General features: G+C 46.5%; 1 protein-coding gene across 10 annotated transcripts in view; it reads left to right on the forward strand.

The window, feature by feature from the left end:
* NPHP4 (nephrocystin 4) overlaps window positions 1–24,187 on the forward strand; it is a 140,143-nt gene that overhangs the window by 32,603 nt on the left and 83,353 nt on the right. For all 10 annotated transcript variants that reach the window (XR_014265690.1, XR_014265691.1, XR_014265692.1 and 7 more), the window contains 4 exons: window positions 608–763; window positions 15,714–15,850; window positions 17,962–18,143; window positions 18,844–18,970. Coding sequence is in view for 1 of the 10 variants with exons in the window: in XM_082469383.1 (XP_082325509.1) it covers window positions 608–763; window positions 15,714–15,850; window positions 17,962–18,143; window positions 18,844–18,970 (602 nt within the window). In the remaining 9 variants the exon portion in view is untranslated. The remainder of the gene's footprint in view (window positions 1–607; window positions 764–15,713; window positions 15,851–17,961; window positions 18,144–18,843; window positions 18,971–24,187) is intronic.

The raw sequence follows: 24,187 nt of genomic DNA on the forward strand, positions 1-24,187 counted from the left end.
CGAGTGCTCTGTGTCTGAGCTCTTCCCAGTGGTTCCTTTCTCCAGGACGCTTTCCCTCTTCCCACTTCCCCTAGCACGTTATCCGAACCTTCCTTGGGGTTCAGATCCCGTTCTCCTGTGTGTTATGGATGTCGGCCTGCTTGTGTCTTAGTCACCCCAGAAGAATGGTCCCTCCTTGAGGACAGGACTCTGTCTTGGAGGCCACTGGCCACCCAGGGCCGAGCCCTGCTGCTTTGTGGGTCTTGACAGATGCAAGGCTGAGACTGAAAGGGATGCAGGCCTCTGGTCAGAGGGCCTTCTAGGCTCCCTCTGATTATGGGAGCAAGCGATGCCTGACTTCACTGCTCTTGTGGAAGAGGTGAGGGGAGAGATTTTGTTATGTTGGATCAAAAACAAGTATCTCCTTCGTTGCAATTTTACCAGTGAGAGTTATTTAAGGATTGATTCTTTTTTGCTCTTTGGCTGAGCAAACAGAGCAATTCCCTTGTCTCCCTAGAAAAATACTTTTCCTGTTTGTTGAGTTCTTTCCCAAGATGCTCAGTTTATTGGTCGGTTTGACCGAAGGTGCCTTGGTTCGGGCTGTCACAGGCGGTGTTTTCTCCCTCAGAAAACAAGCACATGACCCTCATTGAGAACTGCAGCCTGCAGTACACGCTGAAGCCACACCCGCTCCTGGAGCCCGTGTTCCACCTTCTTCCCGAGAACCTTCTGGTGTCTGGGCTGCAGCAGATACCTGGTCTCCTTCCAGCTCATGGAGAATCGGGTAAGGGCTCCTCTGTTTCTGTCCACTTGGTGAGTCTCTGTTAGTTCATGGTCAGACCTTGCAGGAATTGGGGTGAGTGCTGGCTGGGCCCCCCAGCAAACAGCCTGGTGGTGGGGGGAGGGGGAGGGGGAAGGGGAGGAGGGGGAGGGCAGCAGTGTCGTCTCGTTCACAGTCCCTTCCTGAACGCACCTCACATCCCTCGGGTCATCTCTGCCTTCTCTCCTCGAGAAATGCTTTCATAAGACAAATAGCCCATGTCTGTATGACTGTGGCCAGAAAAACCAGTGTTGCTAGATCCCACCCTTACTGGGCCACCATATCAGTGGCTTAATTATTATCACTTTTTAATTGCGGTAAAATAGACATAACATAAAATTTACTATTTTAACCATTTTCAAGTGTGCAGTTCAGGGCCATTAGGTACATTCACACTGTTGTGTAACCATCCTCCCCGTCCACCTGCAGAGCCTTTTCATCGTCCCAGACTGAGACTCTGTCCCGCTAGACACTGACTCCCCATCCCCTCCCCAGCCCTGCCCCCCCATTCTGCGCCCTGTCTCTATGAGTTGACTCCTCTAGGGACCTCCTAGGAGTGGAATCCTACAGCACTGGTCCTTTTGCGACTGGCTTATTTTGCTGGGCATAGTGTCCTCAGGGTTCATCCCTGTTGTTCTGTGTGTCGGAATTTCCTTGCTTTCTAAGGCTGAATGGTGCCCCGCTGTATGCATGGACCACGTTTTGTTTATCCATTTACCTGTGCATGGACACTTGGGCTGTTCTCCCTTTCCACTTGTGAGCGAAACGGCTCGATTCCTTTGGAACTGAAGTTCACGGGACAGGCTCAGGGCTGTGTCTGGGTGTGTTTCAGAAGTTGATTCTCCTGGTGGGTGTGGGTCAGCCCTTCACAGCCGCGAGTCGCTGTGAGGGCTGCTCTCCTCTCGGGTCCTGCTGACGGGCCTCCCCTCCTCGGTCTCATGTTCCTTCTGGGTACCCTTGGGGGCTTTTTGCCTGGCCGTCTGGGAGAATCCAGGAGGAGGGACCGCCCCAGCCTCCCCGCCTGGGGCTGCAGGGACCTCTGGTCTCCGTGGGCCGGCTGCAGCTCCCTTCCAGGAGGGGCAGGATGTGGCTGTGGGTGTGAGTGGCTGGGGAGGAGAGCTGGGAGGTGCTGAGTGTTTGGCTCGGACCAGAAACACTCAGGACCCGAAGAGACGGCTCAGCTCCAGGAGGGGGAGTGTTCGTCTCGGTGACGATGTCCCTGCCTGGGGCCTAGGTGCTGGGGTCCAGGCTGGGGTGCCAGCCTCGTTATCTGAGTTCATGAACTCCTGGGATGGGCGCACGGTGGTCGTCACCATCACGAGGGCACTGTTTCTCCAGCGTCTCAGAGGAGAGACGATGATGCATGAGAAATGACCAGTTAACCATGAACAGGAGCACGTCCTGGGCGGGGGGGTGGAGGGGGTCCCAGGTTTGGATCTGCCGTGGGTCACCGAGCTCTAACGCTCCTGAAGCCCCCCCGCAGGCAGCTGTGTGCCCTCTGTGATGCACCTGTGTTCACCCAGGAAGGAGGGAGGAGAAGCTAGAGTTACAGGCAGGCAGAGGGAGAACCTCCGTCCTGGTCGTGCTGTTGGGATTGAGAGGGTGGAACCTGCCTCCGGCTCTGAGCCCCCTCCCACTGGTCAGGGGGGCGCTGTCAGCACCGCTGTGACTACGTGGGTATTAGGCACCTACGTGCGCACCTGCGGGGAGCTCAGCTTCTGTGAGTCTTTCTGACCTGGGATTCTGGGCATTTAAACAGAATGTTCTTGGGGCCTGAGGTGTATCCATCACCAGTGGGTGTCAGTAGAACTGCAGATAAAACATGAAAATACGGAAGCGGAGCTCGCACCTGCTTCTGTGTCCTTCCTGGAAGGCGAAGGAGAAGCTCAGATGCCCAGACAGGCCCCGCGTTTGTTCCCAGCATCTCAGGTCGGACTGCGGGAGTCAAGGGCCGCGTTACAGAGAGGAGTTCTGGATCCCGGGAGCATGAGTTCAGCTCCTGACCCTGAAGTTCGTGTTTTCGGAAGAGCTGGGCCCCGCTGACCTCCGGTTTGCCTCCCTGGAATGGAGCGGCTGGCACTGGGCATTTTTAATAGATGCAAGTGGTGCCTGTAAAATGGCAAAGATGAAGGACAGTTTACGTTGTTGTTGTTTAAAAACAAACGGCCAGAATCGGTCTGGCGGGCGGGCAGGAGCTGCTGTCACCCGTGCAGGAGCTCCTCGGGGGAGAGGCTGAGGGCAGCCTCCCCTCAGACCCGAGACCATCTGGGAGCAGAGACCCTGTTGCTCAGCCCTTTCTGACAGCGGTTATTGACTCCGTTATCAGTTCTGCCCAGGATCTTACGGGCTTTTGTGACTCACTCTTTGAGAAAGGGTTTCTTTGCTGGATACCGTTTTATGGCCCTGAAAGGGCCCAGGCAGGGACTGGTGCTGGCCTCCGTGGTGGGAATCGGGAATCGCTTGTCTAATTTGCAGAGGGTTTGGTTTTATTTGGATGCCGTGTTGGGACTGCGATATTTGTTCCTTTGTAAAATGCCACAGTACAGGAGGAGTGAGTTGTTTTCCACTGAAATGTGGACTGAGGTCACTGCAGGTTCACACGCGGTTTTAGTTAAGTGGGGCAGCCTCGCAGCAGCTGCGGGAGGTCTGGCTGGCAGGGGTGGTGAGGGGCGCCCCGGGCACCGTGCTGGGCCATCAGTGCAGGGGGCTCACCGCTGTCAGTCATCCCTTGTCCCCTGCTTGGCCTGGCTCACCGCCGCTGCTCCCCGGGATCCCATCCTCCCTCCCTCCTGTATGTCGAGCATCGGCGTGACAGCTCTGTGCCGTGCGGGGCAGTCCCGGGGCCAGCCCGCCCTGCTGGACCCGCCAGCTCGCTGACTCCAGCCCCGGCTTCGTCATCTGTTAAACCCGAGCTCGGCAGCCCTGTCCGCAGAACTGACTTGCCCGTCTGCCCCGTGTTGGCCTCCCCTAGCTTGGTGTGTCCCCGGGCCGGCCCTCTACTTACCTACCTGAGGTGGTTCCCCAGCCCTGACCTGCCGGTGCTGCATCTCAACAAACAACATCGAGGTCCCGGGTGGGGCCCCGCACCCCAAGCCTGAGCACCTCGTGTAGCGGTGGGGTTCTGCCCCCGGGCTTCCCAGGCTGTGCTGACGGCCTGCCCTCCCCAGGTCTGGGAGCGTGGCTTCTAGATTCCCGGATAGTGACCGCGGTCCCCTGTGGAGAGGCAGTGAGGGGCACAGGGCTTCCCGCTGCCGCTGTGAGCCGGGGGCTGGTGATCCTGCAGCTTAGACTCTGGTCCTTGGCGCCCTCTTAGGCCGAGGACAGCTTAAAATGACAGAATTAATCTTGATTCCGTGAATTCTGTAAGACTAAAAGTTTTCCCTTCCAGTCTCACTCCCAGAGAAAACCACTGCTAATAGTTCGGTGTATGCCTTTTATATACTAGTTTAGTCATTGATTCATTCACTCACTTGTTGATGACTCCACACGTATTTGTAGAGCAGATCCTCTGCGTGGCAGGCCCCGTGCTGGGGCTGAGGGTGCAGCCCTGTATTCCCAGCGGAGCATCAGGGCATCTTGCCCGGGTGCAGGTACGCGAGGGCCAACCTCACAGTCTAACCACGGTCCTCACGGGCAGTAGGAGGTGTTTCAGGGTATGTGTGGACCGGCGCAAGCTCATTTCCACTCCTGCCTAAATCGTACCTCAATTTCGCTTGCACTCTGTTGCCTCTGTTGCCGTGTTCTCTCTGTCTTGTGAGGTGCATTCTGGCAAATGAAATACCCTCGGCAGGAGAGCCATGTCCCCGGGAGGCTGGGGTCCGCGGGTGGGGGGACGTCGTTAGGGCCTAGCGGGGAGCTGCTTGGGCATCTCGGGTGTTTCCAAGCGCTTCCCTGAAGGATGTCGCTAGGGAGGGGTTCTGGCGGTCCCCCTTTTCTCTGCAGTGCGTTCAGGGGTCTCAGAAGATGGCTTGTCGTGCAGTAGGGTTTGTCTTCCCACGGGAGCAGTGCTGTTGCTGGGAGTTGCAGCCCCGTCCAGAGACCTGGCAACAGATCGGTGAAAGCTTGACCCAGTTACAGAGCACGAGGGTCAGCAGTCGCCACCTCCGGGAGGTCAGCTCTGCTGAGGCCCCTTGCGTCTGTCCTGGCTGCTGACGCTGGTCGGTTGAATGACTGAATGACAATGTCAGATGGCAAAGCTGTGCTTTGTGGGCGCTTCTGGAATGCTGGGGAAGAGCCCTGAGGCCTGCGGTGGTGCGCCGGCTCTGCTCCTGGCCCCGTGGGATGGCTCCAAGCCTCTGCTGTGGCCGGTCTCCTCTGTAAAATGGGGACATTATGAGGACCTGTCCAGAGAGGGAAACAGGGAGGGTCCAGCGAGCGTGAGCGGCTGTTCTTTGGTCAGGCAAGTTCTGCCTTGGGTTGGGCCAGAAGGCTCCTCCGACGTGGCCACGCTGTGGCTGCCGCAGGACGTCTGGGAGGTTGGATCTGTCTCCTGTGCGAGGGCCCTTCAGGGCCGTTCTTTCTTCAGTCGTGGCTTCTGGAAGCTCGCAGGGCGGGTCCCCGGCCAAGCCAGGCTTGGAACTGGGCGCCTTGCGCTGGGAAAGGCATCGGTTCTGGGTTTTCCTTCTGCTCCTACAGCGGCCTGCAGACGGGGGTCTGGCTGGTGGCTCTTCTCTCTGTTCCAGTGCCTGTTGACCACGGAGTGGCCTCTGGCTTGGGGGCCACACAGACCCTCTGAGGGAGCAGCCCCCGGGGGAGGGCACTCATTTCCCACTCACGCTTCTCTGGAAACAGGACTTGACGTGGGGGCAAGGTGAGCAGGTTAACATGTTGGGGTGTCCCTTTGGGGTCGGGTGATTTTGCTGCTCAGCACGGGACTGTTGGGGAGAGGGTGCCAGATGCAGCCCGTGTGTCCTTCCCTGTGTGTTCAGTGGGCGCCCCCAGGCTGCTCTCTGCCCCAGAGATGAGAGAATGGGGTGTCCAGGGGGTCCCGGCTCCCTGGGCTGAGTGATGGAAGCCCAGGTCGGGGGCAGGGTGAGATGGTCCCGACAGCGTCAAGGCCGAGAGTGTGTGTGTGGGTCCTGAGTGTGGGGTGCGGGGAGGTAGGGGGGTCTCACCAGGAGTACAGGGAGCTCAGGGGCCGCGGCCACCTCCCTTTGGGGGAGGGGCGTGGCCGCCTTACCTGGACCAACCCACCCCCGTGACTGCCCACGGAGCCCTGGACCACTTGAGTCCGAACACCTGTTTTGGCCAAGAGTTTAATTGCGATCAAGAGGAGGGGGATTGTTTGGTAACCAGCAAATGAGCCTGTCCGGGCTTTAAAGCAGCGAGCAGGGTCATGCAGCTCAGGGTCACGGAAAAAGGCAGCGGTCTTGTGTTAAAAATGCTGAAATCACTGGAGGAGGATTGCAGACACATGAATTAACTTGCAGAATGCAAATAGTATGGAGTCTGCAAAAATAAGGGAGTGACAAGCGTCCTTCACGTGTCCCTCCCACTTCCCTCTGCTCCGTCTCTGCACACTCACCTCCTGCTGCGCTGGGTCCTGCCAGCATCGCTCCCTGAAATCCTGCAGGGACAATCTGTACCGCTTCCTGTCAGTGGAGGCCCCGGGTTCCTGCGCCTTGCTGCAGGAGGTGGACCCTTCGCCCTGCCCTCCTCCTCTCCCCCGCCCCCCCTTCTCTCTCTGACAGAGGCTCCCAGTTCAGGATGTGCTTCGGACACTCACTTGACCATTTCATGAAAGGTTGCAGTTTATATATTTCTGCACTTAAAAAAAATCGTGCTAAAATAGACGTGTCATAAAATGTACTCTTTTAACTGTTTTTCAACGTGCAATTCAGTAGCGTTAAGTACATTCACATCCTTGAGCAACCCTCCATCTCCAGAACGTTTTCCTCCTGCAGAACAAGACTCCGCACCCATGAAGCACTAACTCCCCATCCCCCGACCCCTGGCCCCTGGCAGCCTCCATTCTCCTTTCCATCTCGGAATTTGACTAATTTAAGAACCTCAGATAAATGGAAGTATCCAGTACTTGTCTTTTTGTGACTGGCTTATCTCACGCAGCATAATGTCTACAACGTTCATCCATGTTGTAACATATGCCAGAATTTCCTTCCTTTTTTAAGGTTGAATGATATTCTCTTGTGTGGATGGACCACATTTTGTTTGTCTGTCCATCTGTTGATGGATACTGGGTTGTTTCCACTTTTTGTCTACTTGAATAATGATACCTGCACTTTTTTTTTTTTTAAACAGCTTTATTGGAGTATAATTGCTTTACAATGGTGTGTTAGTTTCTGCTTTATAACAAAGTGAATCAGTTATACATATGTTCCCATATCTCTTCCCTCTTGTGTCTCCCTCCCTCCCACCCTCCCTATCCACCCCCTCTAGGTGTTCACAAAGCACCGAGCTGATCTCCCTGTGCTATGCGGCTGCTTCCCACTAGCTATCTATTTTACATTTGGTAGTGTATATATATCCATGCCACTCTCTCACCCTGTCACATCTTACCCCTCCCCCTCCCCATATCCTCAAGTCCATTCTCTAGTAAGTCTGTGTCTTTATTCCCATCTTGCCACTAGGATACCTGCACTTTTAATTGGGTCTGATTCATCAACTGACCTGCTTTAAACAATTAAAAAATGATGAAAGGAATACATAAACTTTCTCAGAAGTATCAGTCAAACCTAGTACGTATTTGTGATAGGGAAGGTACAGAAAGCCACAAAGAGGGAAATAAAATAATCTGTGATTACTGCCTACAGATATACATGCATAGGCCACCATCAAAAAGTCTATAAATAATAAATGCTGGAGAGGGTGTGGAGAAAAGGGAACCCTCCTACACTGTTCCTGGGAATGTAAATTGATACAGCCACTATGGAGGACAGTATGGAGGTTCCTTAAAAAAATAAAAATAGAGTTACTGTATGATCCTGCAATCCTACTACTGGTCGTATATCCAGAAAAGATGGAAACTCTATTTCGAAAAGATACATGCACCCCAAGGTTCATAGCAGCACTATTTACAATAGCCAAGACATGGAAGCACCCTAAATGTTCATTGACAGGGGAGTGGATAAAGAAGATGTGGCACATATATACAATGGAATATTACTCAGCCATAGAAAAGAATGAAATAATGTCATGTGCAGCAACATGGATGGGCCTAGAGATTATCATACTAAGTGAAGTCAGAGAAAGACAAATATCATATGGTATCACTTATCTGTGGAATCTGAAAAAATATACAAAGGAACTTATTTGCAAAAAAGAAATAGACTCACAGACTTCAAAAACAAACCTATGATTACCAAAGGGCAAAGGGGGGGAGGGATAAATTGGGAATTTGGGATTGACATATAGACACTACTATATGTAAAATAAACAACAAGGACCTACTGTATAGCACAGGAAACTATATTCAATATCTTGTAATTATCTATAATGGAAAAGAATCTGAAAAAGAATATCTATCTATCTATCTATCTATATATCTGAGTCACTTTGCTGTACACCTGAAACATTATATATCAATCATACTTCAATTAAAAAAAAGAAAAACAAGAACAGAGCAACTACTCCAAAAAACTGATATACATGTATACATGTAAATGCATATATTTTAAATAAAATTGTCATCAAATGGACTAATAATACACAGTTTTATATGTTGTTTTTTTCACCTACAATATCATGATTACTTTTTGATTATTAAATAATCTTTGAGAATATGAGTTTTTCCTCATTTTATCTGGATGAGCCATAGATGATTGAAATTCTCCTATTATTGAACATCTGGTGCTTTCTTATTTTTGTCTGTTATAAATAATGTTCTAATGAGTATTCCTGCAAATAAAGCTTGCTTCCATCTTTGATATCTTGCTAAATAGATTTAAAAGTGGGATTACTGGGGCAGAAGGTGGATATGGACATTTTTAAGGCTCTTGACACACACAAAGTTAGAGAAAATTGCCTCTTAGCTGTACTGATTTATAACCTTTCAGCAAGGTAGAGTGTTCCTTTCACCACAGTTTCATCAGCATTGAGTCTTTTTTTTTTTAACATCTTTATTGGAGTATAATTGCTTTACAATGTTGTGTTAGTTTCTGCTGTATAGCAAAGTGAATCAGCTATATGCATACGTATATCCCCATATCCCCTCCCGCTTGTGTCTCCCTTCCACCCTCCTTATCCCACTCTCCTTATCCCACCCCTCTAGGTAGTTGCAAAGCACGGAGCTGATCTCCCTGTGCTATGCAGCTGCTTCCCACTAGCTAGCTATTTTACATTTGGTAGTGTATATATGTCAGTGCTACTCTCTCACTTCGTCCCAGCTTACCCTTCCCCCTCCCCGTGTCCTCAAGTCCATTCTCTACGTCTGTGTCTTTTTTCCTGTCCTGCCCCTAGGTTCATCAGAAACTTTTTTTTTTTTTTTTAGATTCCATATATATGTGTTAGCATACAGTATTTGTTTTTCTCTTTCTGACTTCCCTCTGTATGACAGACTCTAGGTCCATCCTCCTCACTACAAATAACTCAATTTCATTTCTTTTTATGGCTGAGTAATATTCCATTGTATATATGTGCCACATCTTCTTTATCCATTCATCTGTTGATGGACACGTAGGTTGCTTCCACGTCCTGGCTATTGTAAATAGTGCTGCAATGAACACTGTGGTACATGACTCTTTTTGAATTATGTTTTTTTCAGGGTATATGCCCAGTAGTGGGATTGCTGGGTTGTATGGTAGTTCTATTTTTAGTTTTTTAAGGAACCTCCATACTGTTCTCCATAGTGGCTGTATCAATTTACATTCCCACCACCAGTGCAAGAGGGTTCCCTTTTCTCCACACCCTCTCCAGCATTTACTGTTTGTAGATTTTTTGATGATGGCCATTCTCATGGGTGTGAGGTGATACCTCGTTGTAGTTTTGATTTGCATTTCTCTAATGATTAGTGATGTTGAGCATCTTTTCATGTGTTTGTTGGCAATCTGCATATCTTCTTTGGAGAAATATCTATTTGGGTGTTCTGCCCATATTGGGATTGGGTTGTTTGTTTTTTTGATATTGAGCTGCATGAGCTGCTTGTATATTTTGGAGATTAATCCTTTGTCAGTTGCTTCGTTTGCAAATATTTTCTCCAGTTCTGAGGGTTGTCATTTAGTCTTTTATATGGTTTCCTTTGCTGTGCGAAAGCTTTTAAGTTTCATTAGGTCCCACTTGTTTATTTTTGGTTTTATTTCCGTTTCTCTAGGAGGTGGGTCAAAAAGGATATTGCTGTGATTTATGTCATAGAGTGTTCTGCCTATATTTTCCTCTAAGAGTTTTATAGTGTCTGGCCTTACATTTAGGTCTTTAATCCATTTTGAGTTTATTTTTGTGTATGGTGTTAGGAAGTGTTCTAATTTCATTCTTTTACATGTAGCTGTCCAGTTTTCCCAGCACCACTTATTGACGAGGCTGTCTTTTCTCCATTGTGTACTCTTGCCTCCTTTATCAAAGATAAGGTGACCATATGTGTGTGGGTTTATCTCTGGGCTTTCTATCCCATTCCATTGATCTGTATTTCTGTTTCTGTGCCAGTATCACACTGTCTTGACTACTGTAGCTTTGTAGTATAGTATGAAGTGCAGGAGCCTGATTACTCCAGCTCCATTTTTCTTTCTCAAGATTGCTTTGGCTATTTGGGGTCTTTTGTGTTTCCATACAAATTGTGAAATTTTTTGTTCTAGTTCTGTGAAAAATGCCATTGGTAGTTTGATAGGGATTGCATTGCATCTCTAGATTGCTTTGGGTGGTATAGTAATTTTCACAATGTTGATTCTTCAAATCTAAGAACATGGTATATCTCTCCATCTGTTTGTATCATCTTTAATTTCTTTCAACAGTGTCTTATAGTTTTTTGCATACAAGTCTTTTGTCTCCTTAGGTAGGTTTATTCCTAGGTATTTTATTCTTTTTGTTGCAATGGTAAATGGGAGTGTTTCCTTAATTTCTCGTTCAGATTTTTCTTCATTAGTGTATAGGAATGCAAGAGATTTCTGTGCATTAATTTTGTATCCTGCTACTCTACCAAATTCACTGATTAGCTCTAGTAGTTTTCTGGTGGCACCTTTAGGATTTTCTATGTATAGTATCATGTCATCTGCAAACAGTGACAGTTTTACTTCTTTTCCGATTTGTATTCCTTTTATTTCTTTTTCTCCTCTGACTGCTGTGGCTAAAACTTCCAAAATTATGTTGAATAATAGTGGTGAGGGTGGGCAACCTTGTCTTGTTCCTGATCTTAGAGGAAATGGTTTCAGTTTTTCACCATTGAAAACGATGTTTGCTGTGGGTTTGTCATATATGGCCTTTATTGTGTTGAGGTAGGTTCCCTCTATGCCTACTTTCTGGAGAGTTTTTCATCATAAATGGGTGTTGAAGTTTGTCAAAAGCTTTTTCTGCATCTATTGAGATTATCATATGGTTTTTAATCCTTCAATTTGTTAATATGGTGTATCACATTCACTGATTTGCATGTATTGAACAATCCTTGCATCCCTGGGGTAAACCCCACTTGACCATGGTGTATGATCCTTTTAATGTGCTGTTGGATTCTGTTTGCTAGTATTTTGTGGAGGATTTTTGCATCTATATTCATCAGAGATATTGGCCTGTAGTTTTCTTTTTTTGTGACATCTTTGTCTGGTTTTGGTATCAGGGTGATGGTGGCCTCGTAGAATGAGTTTAGGAGTGTTCCTCCCTCTGCTATATTTTGGAAGAGTTTGAGAAGGATAGGTGTTAGCTCTTCTCTAAATGTTTGATAGAATTCACCTGTGAAGCCATCTGGTCCTGGGATTTTATTTGTTGGAAGGTTTTTAATCACAGTTTCAATTTCAGTGCTTGTGATTGGTCTGTTTATATTTTCTATTTTTTCCTGGTTCAGTCTTGGAAGGTTGTGTTTTTCTAAGAATTTGTCCATTTCTTCCAGGTTGTCCATTTTATTGGCATAAAGTTGCTTGTAGTAATTGCTCATGATCTTTTGTATTTCTGCAGTGTCAGTTGTTACTTCTCCTTTTTCATTTCTAATTCTGTTGACTTGATTCTTCTCCCTTTTTTTCTTGATGAGTCTGGCTAATGGTTTATCAATTTTGTTTATCTTCTCAAAGAACCAGCTTTTAGTTTTATTGATCTTTGCTATTGTTTCCTTCATTTCTTTTTCATTTATTTCTGATCTGATCTTTATAATTTCTTTCCTTCTGCTAACTTTGGGGTTTTTCTATTCTTCTTTCCCTAATTGCTTTAGGTGTAAGGTTAGGTTGTTTATTTGAGATTTTTTCTTGTTTCCTGAGGTAGGATTGTATTGCTATAAACTTCCCTCTTGAACTGCTTTTGCTGCATCCCACAGGTTTTGGGTCTTCGTGTTTTCATTGTCATTTGTTTCTAGGTATTTTTTGATTTTCTCTTTAATTTCTTCAGTGATCTCTTGGTTATTTAGTAGCGTATTGTTTAGCCTCCATGCATTTGTATTTTTTACATTTTTTTTCCTGTAATTGATATCTAGTCTCGTAGCGTTGTGGTCGGAAAAGATACTTCATACGATTTCAATTTTCTTAAATTTACCAAGGCTTGATTTGTGACCCAAGATATGGTGTATCCTGGAGAATGTTCCATGAATACTTGAGAAGAAAGTGTATTCTGTTGTTTTCGGATGGAATGTCCTATAAATATCAATTAAGTCCATCTTGTTTAATGTGTCATTTAAAGCTAGTGTTTTCTTATTTATTTTCATTTTGGATGATCTGTCCATTGGTGAAAGTGGGGTGTTAAAGTCCCCTACTATGATTGTGTTACTGTCGATTTCCCCTTTTATGGCTGTTAGCATTTGCCTTATGTATTGATGTGCTCCTATGTTGGGTGCATAAATATTTACAATTGTTATATCTTCTTCTTGGATTGATCCCTTGATCATTATGTAGTGTCCTTCTTTGTCTCTTTTAATAGTCTTTATTTTAAAGTCTATTTTGTCTGATATGAGAATTGCTACTCCAGCTTTCTTTTGGTTTCCCTTTGCATGGAATATCTTTTTCCATCCCCTCACTTTTAGTCTGTATGTGTCCCTAGGTCCGAAGTGGGTCTCTTATAGACAGCATATGTACGGGTCTTGTTTTTGTATCCATTCAGCCAGTCTGTGTCTTTTGGTTGGAGCATTTAATCCATTTACATTTAAGGTAATTATCAATATGTATGTACCTATTACCATTATCTTAATTGGTTTGGGCTTGTTTTTGTTGGTCCTTTTCTTCTCTTGTGTTTCCCACTTAGAGAAGTTCCTTTAGCATTTGTTGTAGAGCTGGTTTGGTGGTGCTGAATTCTCTTAGCTTTTGCTTGTCTGTAAAGCTTTTGATTTCTCTGTCGAATCTGAATGAGATCCTTGCTAGGTAGAGTATTCTTGGTTGTAGGTTCTTTTCTTTCATCACTTTAAATATATCATGCCACTCCCTTCTGGCTTGCAGAGTTTCTGCTGAGAAACCAGCTGTTAACCTTTTGGGAGTTCCGTTGTATGTTATTTGTTGTTTTTCTCTTGTTGCTTTTAATAATTTTTCTTTGTCTTTAATTTTTGTCAGTTTGATTACTGTGTGTCTTGGCGTGTTTCTCTTGGTTTATCCTGTATGGTACTCTCTGTGCTTCCTGGACTTGATTGACTACTTCCTTTCCCATGTTAGGGAAGTTTTCCATTATAATCTCTTGAAATATTTTCTCAGACCCTTTCGTTTTCTCTTCTTCTTTTGGGACCCCTATAATTCGAATATTGATGCATTTAATGTTGTCCCAGAGGTCTCTGAGACTGTCCTCAATTCTTTTCATTCTTTTTTCTTTATTCTGCTCCATGGCAGTAATTTGCACCATTTTATCTTCCCGCTCACATATCCATTCTTCTGCTTCAGTTATTCTGCTATTGATTCCTTCTAGAGTATTTTTTAAAAAAATTTATTTATTTTTGGATGCGTTGAGTCTTTGTTGCTGTGTGCAGGCTTTCTCTAGTTGTGGCGAGTGGGGGCTACTCTTTGTTGCGGTGCATGGGCTTCTCATTGAGGTGGCTTCTCTTGTTGTGGAGCATGGGCTCTAGGCGCATGGGCTTTGGCAGTTGTGGCTCATGGGCTCTAGAGCGCAGGCTCAGTAGTTGTGGTGCACGGGCTGTGTTGCTCCGCAGCATGTGGAATCTTCCCAGACCAGGGCTCGAACCCGTATTGCCTGCATTGACAGGTGGATTCTTAACCACTGTGCCACCAGGGAAGCCCTCTAGAGTCTTTTTAATTTCAGTTATTGTGTTGTTAATCACTGTTTGCTTGCTCTTTAGTTCTTCTAGATCCTTGTTAAATGTTGCATGTATTTTGTCCATTCTGTTTCTGAGATTTTGGATCATCTTTACTATCACTACTCTGAATTCTTTTTCAGGTAGGTTGCCTATTTCATCTTCATTTATTTGGTCTTGTTTTTTTTAACCTTGCTCCTTCGTCTGTAACATTTTTTTTGTCGTTTCATTTTTTTTTTTTTTGATGGGTCGGGCTGTATTCCTGTCTTACTGGTTGTTTGGCCTGAGATGTCCAGCACTGGAGTTTGCAGGCAGTTGGATGGAGCCGGGTTTTGGTGCTGAGATGAGGACCTCCATGAGGCCTCGCTCCAACTGATATTCCCTGGGGTCTGAGGTTCTCTGTTAGTCCAGCAGTTTGGACTTGGAGCTCCCACTACAGGAGCTCGGGCCCGACCTCTGGCCTGGGAACCAAGATCCCGCAAGCCTTATGGCATGGTAAAAAAAAAAAAAAAAAAAGAAAGAAAGAAAAAAAGGAGCAGTACAATATCAAAGAATAAAAAACAAAATAGTTAGAAAGATAAAAAATATATTAAGAAAAATAAAACTATAATTGAAACAACCGGTCACTGGGGGTTCCTCCTGTCCCCTAGGTGTCTGTGGTCCCCCACCGGTGCCTGGTAGGTGCCCTAGTTGTGAGGAGACGCGAATTCGCATCCTCCTAGTACGGCACCTTGACTCCGCCCCCCAGCATTGAGTCTTATGTCAATTTTTTTTTAAGTTTAAAATTGGCTTTCAAAATCGAAGACTTTGTACGTAAATATTTAAATAATCATAAAAATTTAGGAAGAGACAGACAGGACCAGAACCAGAAAGATGACACTGATGGGGACGTAAGGGACACACCCCTGGGCGTGTGTTTGCTGGGGAGCAGCTGGCTTTGCCTTCTTCCTCCTGTGTCACCTTTGCTCCAGAGCCCATGGAGAGTCCTCTCCAAATGGACGTGATGCTCTCCTCTCGTGGCCGCGGCCGGGTTTCCATGTACCTGCTTGGCGTGGGCGCTGGGCTGGATGCAGGGGCCGCTGTCCCCTTCTGTCCTCACGGAGCTCACGGTCCAGGGGTGCTTCTCGATCGGGGTGGGACTTCCCTCGTGGTGCCAGCCCAGCCTGAGTTTCTGCTCATTGCCGTGCCATGCTCACGCCTATGCCTGCGTGTTTCCACATGGTTCAGGGTAAACCTAATGAAACGAGAAATGACATAGTGGGATGCGCCTTTGCTGGATAGGAAGTCATGATAAAGGGAAGCCGAGTGCAGGGGACAGATGTCACTCTGCCTGAGGCTGTCTGTGTGCCCTGGATGGCCGGATTAAGGGATTTGTTCCTGGAGATGGTTTGGGGTAGAATTTGGACCGAAAATGAAATTTGCGCTTGTTTGATCTGTTTGGTGTCTGGGCTTGGACTGAGGTGGGCTCTGGCTGTGAGTCCTGTCTGAGTGATGCCCATGCCGCCTTCTCTGTGCTTGGCCTGCGGCCTGGACCCCCCGTGGGTGAGAGGACCCTCCGGTGGTTTTGTTTCTGCGGGTCATCCCTCTGAGCCTCTCGTTGTGCAGGGGACGCCCTCCGGAAGCCTCGCCTTCAGAAGTCTCTCACGTGGTACCTGGACGATTTGTTCTTCACGCTGTATCCCTCCCTGGAGAAGTTTGAGGAGGAGCTTCTGGAACTTGTGATCAGCGATCACTTCCGGGAGGTACAGTCTTGGGTCGGGGAAGTTAGTCTGAACAGTGCAGGTGGAAACGGCAGGCGGAGCTGGGGAGCTCCCGGCCTCTCAAGCCCCCAGGTGGGTGGTCCAGCCCCTGGTGACACCTGTGGTCCTGTCTTTCGTCTCTTTGTGGCTGAAGAGGGACACTAGCCCACTGTCTTTATTTAAAAAAATTTTTTTTAAATTTTGATTTTTTGGCTGGGTCACGTGGCATGTGGGATGCGGGATCTTAGGTCCCCAACCAGGGATCGAACCCAGGCCCCCTGCATTGGAAGAGCGGAGTCTTAACCACTGGACCACCAGGGAAGTCCCACTAGCCTGTTGTCTTAACTTTGATATTGATGAGGGTGCTGTTATCCTGAGACATTAATTAGCATTCACTTCGATGTAACTTAATCAGTCCTCAATTAAAAGTAAATTAAATCACCAGATGAGCATAGGAAAACCTGTGAAATAATCCTCATTTACAAGGGACATTTTGAGGATATTTCCAAGGAGACGACTAGGGATCTCAGCCACTTCGCCCCGTCGAAGCACTTTACTGTGAGCGATGCTCCCCCTGACGCCGCTCAGTGTTGCCTGTGTGACGCCGTCCCGCAGCCTCCGCACCGTGATGCCTCGTCCCCACATGGCCCGCTTTCCTGCGTGTTCTTCGTCTGGATCCGTGCACCACCCCTCTCAGGTTTCATGTCTCAGTGCAGACCTGTTGCCCTGAGGGGCCCCCCTGCCCAAGCTGCAGGCAGCGTCCCCCCTTCCTCCCCGCCAGGCGCGCTCTCTGGCGCATCACCCGGCTTCGTTTCTCTGGGTGCTTGGCCCTCGCGGAGAGCACCTGGTTTCCTTACTGTTTACGGGTGGATTCTCGGTCCCTCTCTGGAGTATTTGCACCAGGAGGACAGGGACTTGGTTTGTTTTACCGCTGCACCTGATGTGCCTAAAACGGTCGGCACATAGTAGGTCTTTAACATGTGTTTGTGAGAATGAATGATGCAGTCAGTGGGTGCCCGTCCTCATAGTCTGTGAAGTTAGCAAATTATTGACACACACACACACACACACGAATGTGTGTACATGCACGAATAAGATGGTTTTTTCTTTTGCTCTCTACCTGTTCTTGAAGATGTTGTTCCACGTAATGTAGTCTCATGTGAAACAGAAACACGAAGCAGAGAAGAGGATTGAAATAGCATCATACGTTTTCTTGGCGTAGTTCCTGCTGTTTTCTTATTGCTCAGAAAAGATTGTCTGAGGGTAGAAAGATGTTTAAGAGTATCATTGTTGAATTTTATACATTCCCATAAAGATCACTTTATTATGTGTTTTTACTCTCTTTGTATTTTTGTTCCCATCCAACTGGCAGATACTCCGTTATCACCTTCGTTTTATTTTCATTACTCAGAGACTAATGGGCTGAATTTACGTCTGTTTAGCATGATTAATGGGCAATGAAGAAAACTTGAAAATTCAGGGATCATTTTGGAACAATCACATAATTTAATAAACAATAACAGCCTGGAGGAATATCCTTGCTCATTTGTTAGGGCGCCTGTACTTTTTTTTTGTTAAGATGAAAACACTTTAATATCCAGGGATCACTTTGGGGCAGACTTACTGCCTAAATATGCCCACTCTTCCTGCGGCCCTGTCTGCCCCAAGTCTCAGGTGTCTGAGCTGGGGGAGGGCAGAGGTGTTGAAGCTCGCTGTGTTCCGCCTCCGTCAGCGCCTGCCCTGGACTCCGGGACCTCCCACTTCTTGGAGCCCCAGGTACTGTTGGAGGTGCTAGGGCCCCTGGTTGCTGCGTCTTGAGAATTGTAGCTCAACCTTGGAAACCCGGAGCGAGAGTTAGCTGATTCAGGCATCTAAGGGACGTATTGCTCTACAAGATGATGCTACGTGAGAAATCCCCAAAGTACCTAGAAAATGCCCTAAGGCCAGTCTGCTCTGATTGGATGGTGCTTCACTAAGCTCCATCTGGTCTGTAATGTCTGAAACCTCTGTTCTAGTTTCTTCTCTCTGCTGGGGCTCTCTGCTGGGAGCTTTTCTGGCGAGCTCCCTCCCCCCTCCGCACTGACCTTATTCTGTGCCATGTGTGCTTTTCCCAGGCGGGCAGCCCGCTGGACAGCGGTGCCCTGGAGATCTTGGAGCGGCGCCTGTGCGTGGGCGTGCACAATGGGCTGGGCTTCGTGCAGAGGCCACAGGTGGTGGTGCTGGTGCCTGAGCTGGAGGTGACCTTGACGCACTCTGCCAGCTTCAGCCGGAAAGTTGGCGCCTCTTCGAAGGCCAGGTATTTCCCCTGGGGTCCCAGGTCACGGCCCGCGTGGAGTTAGGAAGTGCGGGTGGGCACCTGACCAGGGATCAGAGCGAAAGGCAGTTGTTCTTACACGTGAGGTGTGCGCTCATCCACCTGGGTTCTTCCCCGGTGCCTTTGATTCCTCTTGCTTAGTCGTCCCCATCAGGAGCAGACCTCAGTGTTGTGAGGTTGGAAAGATCCTGGTTTTTGTGCCACGACGGGTTTTGGAGTTAGCGTTACAGATGCTTCCAGCTATGGAGCCCTGGCATGAATTCCTCCAGATGCGCCCTGTGATCCCTTTCTCGCGTGACACAGAACCAGAGGGCAGTAAGTTCTGCCACTCTGTTCAGTCCTGTGCTTCTCAAGTCACAATCAGAGCCTAGGGGTTCCATATGTGAAGCTGGACGGAAGCCGGCCTTGGAGGGGGCACCTCCCTGGAGACCTTCCATCCTCCTGATACCGGTGCTGGCAGTTTGGGAAAGTGTTGATTGCGGCACCTAAGAAAGGCTCTGGTTTGGGAAATTACCTTGATGGCCAAACACCCAGAAGAGCTCAGTGCCATTGCTTGGGGGACTCACTGTACCAGACTGTAGCAGCAGCGCCCGGTGCCACGGCGCCCGAGCTGACGGTGGGCTGGGGTGCCGGGCAGCAGGAGTACCGCCTGACACGCCCCCTCTGTGTGTTCTTGGCCCAGATCTGGAAACCACACTCTGGTCTTGAGAAGCCGCGTCCAGCTCCCTGAGATGGTCTGTCACCCCGCGTTCACCATCGTCTTTCAGCTGGAGTACGTGTTTAACAGCCCTTCTGGAGCGGACGGCAACGTAAGAACCATCAGCTTGTTTCGCGTGCCGCCTGGCGACGGGCTCCACGCACGCAGAATAAGCATAGTCACCATTAATTTTTCTTCCGTTAAAAGCAGTTTAATTATTATTAACAATACGGATAACAAGCGTGGAATATGAGTCTAGAAAACACTTGTTCCAAGTGATAGCTTTGTTCTAATCATTTCCCATCTTTATGGTAATAGTACATACATTCTGCTGGCAGACGGTATAAACAGTTCAACAGGCCTCATGCATCATAATATCATTAATTCATAATTATTGAATCAATAATTATTTTGAAAAAATGAGACCATTTTAATGCATTTTTCAAATGATACTAAGTGTAGTAAAGCTTAAATCTGCACAAGAAATGAATGTTTTCTTAGAGCGGACTTTGTATGTGCCCACATCAGAACCAAGAGTAAGAATTTATAGGATTCAGTTGGAAGAAATGTAACAAAGAGACATCATTTACATCATTGATGCAGATTTTTTGGAAAACCCAAGTCATGCTATTCTTAAGATTCAGATTTTTGTTTGAAAAAGCAAATATCTATTTAACAAGTAAATTAAAAATAAAAAAAGGCCAACAAGACACCTTCTGTGGTGGTCAGTCTGCCTGCATCACCGTGCGGCTGAGGGGAGAACAGGGGGCTGAGAGCGGTCGTGGGGGGCCTTTGGAAGGAGAATGGGGTGTTGGCACAGCTGCTGTGTTAGTTCCTGATCTCCTCTGGTAGCAGTGAACTGACCTCTCTGATGTCCGTACCTCGTCGTGTAATTCAGAGTCCTAATCAGGTGAACAGACCCAGAGGTAGGTATTCTGAGTATAGCCGAACGAATGATCCCCGTTGTTCTCACAAAGCTCATGTTCCCAGCTCTGCTTTTCTTTCTTTGTTACCAGAAATTTCAGCTAAAATGCAACTGTATGCAGATATGCTTGTCTGCCCGGTGCAGGCACTCCGGGCCTGGGGTGGAGCTTTACCAGGAGGGAGGGGCTTCTGGGGCTTCCCCATCCTGGGGGGAAGTTCGCCGGCTCAGATGCAACATCCCTGGTGCTGCCACTGGGCGTGGGCAGGGGGTCGGTACAGAGGGAGCCCCTGAGGAGCACCGGGCCTGGCTCTCCACTCATTTACATTTAGATTGTGTCCCCTCGAGAACGTTAATTACAATTCGCTTGTGATTATAAAGCCTGTGCCCTGAAACCTTTATGTCTTACCCGACACTTGACTGTTATTTTTTAACTGTTCACTGAAATGCTTACCCGCTGGCAGGTGGATACGTCACGCGCTGTGCTTGTGGAGCTCTTGGAATGTGGCTTGAAATAGCTCATCAGTTCTTTTTGATGTGGAGGTTTATCTTAACATGGAATATTGGATTCTGTTTTACTGTCATCAAGTGTACTTTCTTCAGTGTAATCTGGGGAGGAAATGTTCCTGTGTCTGAACTGATTTTCCGCACAAATTACTTGCTGCAAGGAACAGTGAGGATGGGTAGCATTCCGGGGGTGAAAGACGAATCAGGCGTTCCCACCACAACCAGACTTAGATGTACAGGAGAAAACAAGCCTGATGCTGTCGACGTGGGCTGTCGCTCCTTCCCCCAGGAGTGTCCCAGGAGGGGACGCGGCCCATAGGGCCTCCTGCAAGGTCAGGGCTCAGTCTTGGAGGGACGGGTCGCAGCTGGCATGCTCCTGCTTCCCTTTGCAGCACGTTATGGAGCGTGTCTTCGGGTGCATTCAGCTTGCAAATTCCTTTCTCCCTTTTCTTTCCTTTTAAAACGCTCTATATGATGGACATTCCAAGTGTAAACAAAAGCAGACCGGATAGTAAAATAAGCCCCAAGGAGCTTCAGCAGTTATCCACTTTGTGGACAGTCTTGTTTTGTCCATACCCTCTTGCACAACCCACTTTGGTTCATTTTGAAGCAAATTCCAGTCATAATTGCATCTGTTTTGATTATTGTAAACATTTCGGCATGTACATTCTTTTCTTTAAGACCTTTTTAATTATAGAGAATTTCAAATATAAAGATAGAAGTGTACGATAAACCCAATGAATGTACCCATCGCCAGTCTCAGAAGTTATCAGCTCATGGCCAGCCTTGTCTCTGCCTTTCTTTTCTGTCCCCTTTCCTCCCAGATTATTTTAGAGCAAATCCTAGACCCCGTGTCATTTCCTCTGTGGACAGTGCAGTAGATCTTTCCAAAAGATGGGGGTAAAACTTCCCTGCAATACCATCGTCACACCTCAAAAACTAAAACAAAGTTCTCGGTATCATCAGGCACCCAGCCTGCCTGGGTGTATGTTTTAAGTATTTTCCTTAATCAGAAATAGACCTTTGTGAGACTGTTCACTTTCAAATGTTTATCTAGATCAGCGAGAGGCCACCTGGGCTAATAGTGCCTCCAGTTTATACCCAGTCACCTCAGTCTCAGAGGATTTTTTTGGTCCTGAATATTTTGGTAGTCATTAGACACAAACTAGAAAAAAGTTTTGAGAAGACACACCCCTTGTTTGTAATCTCTTGGCCAGAACGACTAAAGCCTTTGTGATTTGTCTTCGGGTTAACTGTTCTTTTGATCCAGACAACGTACCTTCTAGAAACTTGAGTCCATGGGGACAGTGCACCCACAGCAGATGGCCCGTTTGGAAATGCCGTGAGCTTTGCAAGTGTGGCCTCCAGAAATGTTCACTGTTTGAATAAAGCTGATAAAGCAGACTGCCTAGAACATAAGAGTGACGTGGAAAGAAGGTAGCTGTAAAAATAACTATACCCAGTGTCCTTTGCTGCGTTTTTATGTCAGAATAAGTGCAGATCGCCACGGGGCTGCCAGGGGTCAAACGAGCTCTTTTCTGGGGAGTAACATAGCAAATAACCCTCTCCCGCATCTCTGGGAGGTAAAACTCTAATTTATTTATATATTTGCTAGTATTCTTTGAACAAAACAAATTCATATAACAGAGATTTGAGTACTTAACAGAGGTATCATGCCTGGATTTACTCTGAAAATTACATAAATTTAAACTTTCTAGAACTTGGAAATACAGATGTCTTGAGGGTTCTCTGGAGAGCTTTCAAAATAACCCTGCCTTGGGCCCTGGAGCGAAGTCCGTGTCCTGATTGAGTCACCTTGCAGCTGTACACACATTGCAGCCATACATCTCGCTGTGCTGCAGCTTGAGGCTGTCACCATCCGAGTCCCCCCAGAGCGGGCAGGACCTGCTGAGTTTCCGACTGTCTGCTTAGGTGGAGGTTGCTAAAGAAGAGGGAATTGGTGCAGAGTCTTCTATTTTGTCCTGAGTGTTGGGTTTCCCTTATGGTTTTAAGAAAGATAACAACTCAATTTTTAAAAATTGTTTTTTTTTTAATTTGTCTTTTTTAAAAAAGTATTTTTTCATTGAGAAATTCACATAACCTAATATGATTTTTAAAGTGTCCAATTCAGTGGTTTTCTGACTTATTTTTTTTTTAAATGCCTTTTTTTCTTGTAGGAAAATACATATAAAATTTACCATCTTAACCATTTTAAAGTGTACAGTCAGTGGCATTAAGTACATTCACATTGTTGTACAACCATCACCACCATCCATCCCCATAACTCTTTTCATCTTGTAAAACTGAAGCTCTGTGCCCATTAAACAAACTTCCCATTCTCCCCTCCTGCTAGCCCTTGGGAACCATGATTCTACTTTCTGTCTTTATGATTTTGACTATTCTAAGTACCACATGTAAGTAGAATCATACAGTATTTGTCCTTTTGTGACTGACTTATTTCACTTGTATAAGTCTTCAAGGTTCATCCATGTTGTAGCATATCGTAGAATTTCCTTCCTTCTTAAGGCTGAGTAATATTCCATTGCATGGATAGACCACACTTGGGTTGCTTCCATGTTTTAGCTATTGAGAACAATGCTACTGTGACCATGGGTGTATAAGTATCTCTTTGAGACCTGCCTTCAATACTTTTTGTGTATATACCCAAAAGTGGAATTACTGGATCATATGGTAATTCTATTTTTAACTTTTGAGGAGGCACCATTCTGTTGTCTACAGTGGCTACACCATTTTACATTCCCACCAACAGTCCACGTCCTTGCCAGTGCTCACTGCTTTCTATTTTTGGATAGGACCCATCCTAATGGGTGTGAAACAGTATCTCATTGTACTTTTGATTTGCATTTACCTAACGATTAGTGATGTTGACCATCTTTTCATATGCTTGTTGGCCATTTGTGTGTCTTATCTGGAGAAATGTCTAGGTTTTTTGCCAGTTTTTTATTGGGTTGTGGAGTTTTCTGTATATTTTGCATATCAATCCTTTATCAGATATACGATTTGCAAATATTTTCTCCCATTCTGTTGTTTCCCTTTTTACTCTGTTGATATTCATTTCACTTCCAGCCTGTATGTGTCTTTGGTTCTCAGGTGGGTCTCTTATAGACAGTGTATAGTTGGATCACGTGTTTTTATCCATTCTGCCAGTCTCTGTCTTTTGATTGGAGAGCTTAATCCATTTACATTTAAAGTAATTTATGATAAGGAAGGACTTACTTCTGTCATTGTATTATTTATTTCTATGTGGTTTACAGTTTTTTGGGTTTTTTTTTTGGTCCCTGCATTACTGTTTTCTTTTGCATTCGGTTGATTTTCTTTGAAGTGAAATGTTTAAAGTCCTTTCTCATTTCCTTTTGTGTATACTCTATAGCTCAGTTCTTTGTGGTTATGGGGACTACATTTAGCATCCAGAAGTTATAACACTAATTTGAATTTGTACCACCTTAATTTCAATAACATACAAAAACTCTGTTCATTTGTAGCACCATCTCCCACCCTTTGGGTTGTTGACGCCACAGTATTACATCTTTATACACTGTGTGCCCAAGACATAAAATAATAATGTTTTTCAATGTGTTATTCTCTTAAATTATGTGGAAAACGAGATACGGAGTTACAAACCAAAGTTGTAGTAGCTTCTACACTAATAATTTGTTTTTGTCCTTTATATGTGTCAGTGTTCTAAATCGTGTAGACAACAAAAAGAGCAGTAACAAGCCATTGTTTCAATAATATTAGCTTTTGTGATTGTCCATGTATTTACCTTCATTGAGATCTTTTTTTTCCCATGTGGCTTTGAGTTACTGTCTAGTGTCCTTCCATTTCACGCTGCAGGACTCCCTTGAGCATTTCTTGCAAGCGGGTCTAGTGATAATGAAC

Source organism: Balaenoptera physalus (assembly GCF_965194825.1).
Source record: "Balaenoptera physalus genome assembly, chromosome: 1".
NCBI classification, from domain to species: domain Eukaryota; kingdom Metazoa; phylum Chordata; class Mammalia; order Artiodactyla; family Balaenopteridae; genus Balaenoptera; species Balaenoptera physalus.